The sequence below is a fragment of the Alnus glutinosa genome, chromosome 9 (assembly GCF_958979055.1).
Source record: "Alnus glutinosa chromosome 9, dhAlnGlut1.1, whole genome shotgun sequence".
NCBI classification, from domain to species: domain Eukaryota; kingdom Viridiplantae; phylum Streptophyta; class Magnoliopsida; order Fagales; family Betulaceae; genus Alnus; species Alnus glutinosa.
In genome coordinates, this window is record NC_084894.1 from 20480417 (window position 1) to 20485335 (window position 4919).

The 4919-nt window shown below is 40.5% G+C and overlaps 1 protein-coding gene across 4 annotated transcripts; it reads right to left on the minus strand.

Annotated features, from left to right (window-relative positions):
* Nucleotides 1-371: 371 nt before the first annotated feature.
* Nucleotides 372-4551, minus strand: LOC133877556 (ethylene-responsive transcription factor RAP2-7). Of its 4 annotated transcripts, none has more exons than XM_062315901.1 (10): nt 3482-4551; nt 3310-3335; nt 3165-3195; nt 2974-3061; nt 2731-2876; nt 2455-2499; nt 2237-2340; nt 1994-2115; nt 1599-1712; nt 372-838 (listed from the first exon to the last, which is right to left on the minus strand). In XM_062315901.1, the coding sequence occupies exons 1-10, from the start codon at nt 3991-3993 to the stop codon at nt 554-556; spliced, it is 1473 nt and encodes a 490-aa protein (XP_062171885.1). In that variant the 5' UTR covers nt 3994-4551; the 3' UTR covers nt 372-553. The 4 variants fall into 4 exon arrangements, with proteins under 4 accessions (XP_062171885.1, XP_062171884.1, XP_062171887.1 ...); XM_062315900.1 differs by having other exon boundaries at nt 2731-2879; XM_062315903.1 differs by lacking the exon at nt 2455-2499 and having other exon boundaries at nt 3482-4550.
* Between the last annotated feature and the right edge of the window lie 368 nt (nt 4552-4919).

Below are 4919 nucleotides of genomic sequence, written 5' to 3' on the forward strand. Positions count from 1 at the left end.
AAAGAATTTTAAAATAGTTATCATTTTAGAATATTAACGAAAATGTGACTGATGCTTTTTTAGGTCATTAAAGAAAAATTATCACATGGTCCATCATAATTTTCGATGTGGGACCATAGTAATAAATATCAAAATGGTACCACGGAAGTTAAGAGAAAACTCAAAGCAGAAAAAGAAATAATTAAACTGAGCAGGCTTTATTCACTTATGTGAGAAGTAACCTACCCGTACGATTCTACGAACCATATTTCTCTAGAATATTGAATATTTTATTCTTAACAATGTGATGCACACGAATAGTTTGGTGAATCCCACCACAAACCTAAACTTCCCAACAAGGAAGAAATCTCAGTTGAAACAAGACATAATGCTGGACAACAGAAGCGAATTAGCATTTCTTAATACTGATATAACCAACATAGTATAGTAATGATCAATCAAAGAAGTCAGGAAAAGTCGTGCTTGTGCGGTCGTCAAATCAAATATTTGAATTATACAAAAAGAAAAATAGAAAAAAATGAAGATCACTACTGTTTTGTTGCCCCTTGATAGGCTACGGTGGTGCCTGTGGTGGCTTCATCTGGTACAGATATTGAGAGGCGTTGGCGGCAACTGTGGCTGACGAAGTAAAACAGAGATTGTGGGTGGTTGAATTGCGAGGTTGTTTTGACGGAAGAATGGCAGCGGAGGGAGGGGTAGCCGAAAATGAGAATCCTGATGATGCTGCAGTAGAGAACAGTGGCATTGGGGTAGCACTGACTTGGCCATGCATTTGCCATGCCCAATTGGCTGGTCCATGTGAAGAACCTAATGCAATTCTCTTCTCTGTTGCTCTTTCCTGCCACAGTTCACAAGTTTAGTTCAAATAGAATCCACAAGGGAGGTTTTATTATCAGTCAGGGAATCCAAATAGTGCAAAACCAATCCTTGTTCTGTATTATGTAAATGGATTGGACATCACTTCCTCTCCATGGCCAGATAAAAGATCATTCAACGCATGAATATTCTGCATTTTATATGTATGATTAAAACAAGTCTACTTTACTAATGAGTGATAACTATTGTTGCGCTATCGTTTTCAATCACAAGAAGAGAACATCATGAGCATATAGCATTAAGTATATAGACAGACCATGATAATATAAGCACTACCATAGTGACAATTTGAATCATTGTTAACATACAAATTCTCTGACTATATATATATTTTGTCAAATTTAAATTATCTAAAACAGCAAATGAAGAACATAAAGTTAGTTCCCTAAATTCTTTCAATCCATTTAATTTGCAACCAGGATTGAGTTCACTTGGTCACAGAATCATGGATGACTTAAAGGGGCCCCAAGGGAGCCAAGACCTTAATTAGGGGGAACCCTCTTTCAATAAACATCATCTAGATCAGTCCTAGCACAGAATCTTTCTTATGAAATTACACTGTAGATGAAATTCAGCAGCGGGTATGGGTTTGGTTTGTCGAGTCGCACAGTTTTTGGTTATTGACACCAAAATATCCAGAAAGAAATGATGGGGAGGGGGAAAAGATGGTACTTGGTCTAAACGGTAACTGGTTCCATAAGAAACAAAGCAACAAAATTCACCTCATTGGGAATGAGACTAGTATATAAACCATTCCACAAGGGCGAACTCTCTGATGCCAGTACTAGCCCTTTGAAAGGTGGATCAGTTAATGTTGCATGCGCATGGCTCTCTATCTGCAAAAGAAGAACATGGTGAACACATAATTTGTTGGAAGTTTTAAAACTTGAATATGGATAAAAATGTATCATTATCATCCAGCATGTGTGGGGAAAATTAAAACAGGTGAACTGCATTTGCTACAGCAAGCAAAAGGTGACTTTCAAGTCCTCCAACTAGGGTCACCAGATTAAGTATTTGATCTGACTTTAACTCATCAAGTACATTACGAAATTTGGGCTTCTCATATGTAACAGAAACACAAGGAAATTGAAAATAAGATAAGTTTGAACTTTACCCTTCCGCTGTGCACGCTGCAACTGCCAGAGTGGAACTGAAGACACGCCTCATTCTGATCCTTTGAACTGTTACCAAGTGGAGGGGATATTCCCAAATTCAGATCAAGATTGTGGTTGCCACCTGCACCAATATAAACAGAAGTTTCTCGCAGTTTAACAGATGATATCGACAATTAGTTCCTTAGAAAATACATCGATAAGTTCAATAAATTTACAGAACAGCCATAGCTATTGAACAATACCTTCAACGCTGGCCTCTGAGATCATCTCCCCTTCATACGTACTGGGCTCAAAGTTGGTGACCGCCTCCCTTCCATTACATTTGATAGCTGCCTTGTCATAAGCCCTAATTTCCAGAAAATCAAAAGGGAGACACGTGTTGGAGTGGAACCTAATGAGCTTCATAATTCAGGGTAATAAATTCAGTGCAGTAGAGAGAGTAATTCATGATCATTAGGACCTTGCAGCTTCTACTTCGCTGTCGAACAGCCCAAGATATATATACCTGCACGCAAGCATCGTAATCTCCATGATGAAAACACCATCCCCAATCATTTCTTTGAAATAGGCATCGTCTTAGACTTGTTTTTCCAAACAAGGGAAAAACAAAGATAACCCATTTGAGAATTTAACTGAAACCAATGCTCAGTTGACACCGACCACTTGAAACTGCTAATATATCTACTTCTAAGTATAAAATAAGCTAAAATATAAATTACATAAAATGTTTCCTCACTTTTTCCCAAGAAACTGCCCCATACGTGCTTCCCATCGGCCACATTTGTGCAGTGTCACTCCTCGATATTTCGAGCTCCCCCTCGAGAACCCGGTGCTCTGCCGACGTAGTATGTGCACAAATTCTTCCTTGGTCAGATTCTTCATCTGCTGCCGATTGATAAAAACATAAATTAACACTCAGATTACAGATTCCACATTTGAGTCAAATACAGATTCAATCAAGATCGCAGCATAAGCAAACCTGTTTCAGATCATCCTCATAATCACTGAGATTGAAGTTGATATCAGCATCAACTCCCCTGAACTTAATAGCAGCTCGGTCATAGGCCCTGAATTCACGAAATCCAATCTCAAAAGATCATTAAAATTCAAAACAGCTTCAAATTTAAAGCTAACACAAGATAACAAAGTTTCCATATAAGACATCTTTACCTAGCCGCAGCATGAGCAGTGTCGAATCCACCTATAAAATCCAACACCAAAATTCACAAAAATTGCCAAAAATAGAAAGTTATAATAAAATACTTTACTCAATATTATAACTCAAATCAATCAAACAAAATTGTCAAATCCATACCCAAATACACTTGCTTCCCACAATCCCTACACCAAAAGAAAGAGAAGAAATTAGATAGAAACGCAGCTAGGCAAAGAAGCAACTCAGACTATGAAATAAAAATCAAATTCAACTGAGCAAACAAACACATCCAAATCGATATCACTCAAATCACACGAGAAATTTCACAAACCAGATATGTGATTCCCATCTCCCAGTCCTCCTATAGAACGTGACCCCTCTGTACTGCGAGCTCCGTGACCTCGGTCCTCTCCGACTCTTCTTCACCTGCTGTTGCTGTGGCGGTTGCTGAACCGCTCTCACCTCACCGGACCCACCGCCGTCATCCAACGACAGGTCGATCCACTTCTTCTTCGAAGAAGAAGAGGACGAGGACTGACCCTGCCAATTCACATAATCCCCGTTCGCTCCTCCGCTCACAGGGAAGAGCTCCTTGGTGACGACGTCGTTCTCGCCTCCTCCGACTTTCAATATGTCGAAGTTGAACGTGAACACGTCCCCGGCGGCGCGTGTGGAGCACGAGTCGTCGTCGCAGGCGTCCGCATTGACGATCGAGGAGTTCGAGGTCCCCGATTCGTCCATCGGCTCCTCCCGGAACTTCTCGGAAAAAATGACCGAGTGATCGTACTGAGTCGACTCGGCCGAGACCACATTCAGATTGAGATCTAACAACGCGCTCTTCATCTTCCAGATTTTAACTCTAATTTTGTTTTGTTTTTAGCTAAAAAGACCTTCACGTACTTGTTAGCTTCAAAATGGCTTCGCATAAACCATTTGAGCACCGATTACTGGCTTTCAAAGCAAGGAATCGAACGGTGGAGACCGATCAAGTGAGAAACCCCCAAGGCCTCGTAAGAACACGATCGGAGCTCAGATTTCGAAGGGAGAGTGAGAGAGAGCAGAGAGAGAGAGAGAGAGAGCAGAGAAAGTACAGCGAGTTCAGAGAGAAAGCTAACACAACGTCTTTCAGAGTATACCAAGAGTGATTTAGAAGTTCGTTTTTCTCTCTCAAAAGCCACCGGAGGAGCTGGCGAGGAGAAGAAGAAGCTAGACTAAAACGTCGCCGTGTAGAGGGCGAGGACGCCAAGCTTTAGGAAGTTGCATTTGTCATTTCCTCGGCGATGTGCTCAGCGACGGAGTGAAATCATCGCGGACTATCTGATTCCATGGCACACAGAGAGATAGGAAGGAAGAGGAAGGAAAGAAGGAGATGGGACGTGTGAAGGAACATTTCAGACCCATTTTAAGAGGGACGGAATATATAAACATTTTCTCTCTCATTGCGGCCACCTGTTGGGCCGGTCACCGGTTGTTCACATTGTCAGGGAGATTTTTCTTTAATCGCTGACCGTCGTGCTTCATAGACGGGAACAGCAGTCTATAACTACTAAATCATTTTTTAAGATTCGTTTTAAACTTTGTCAATGTTCTATGTTTACACATTTAATTCGTTTAGTGAGACTCTTTTCATACCCTTCCTAACAAACTAATTAACAAAAAAAAATTACTATTTGGGATAACAAACTAATTAACTAACTAGGGGACCACTTTGCCACATAGACAAGATGGTAAAAAATTATATATTTAGGTGGTAGTGAATCATTTCTCTT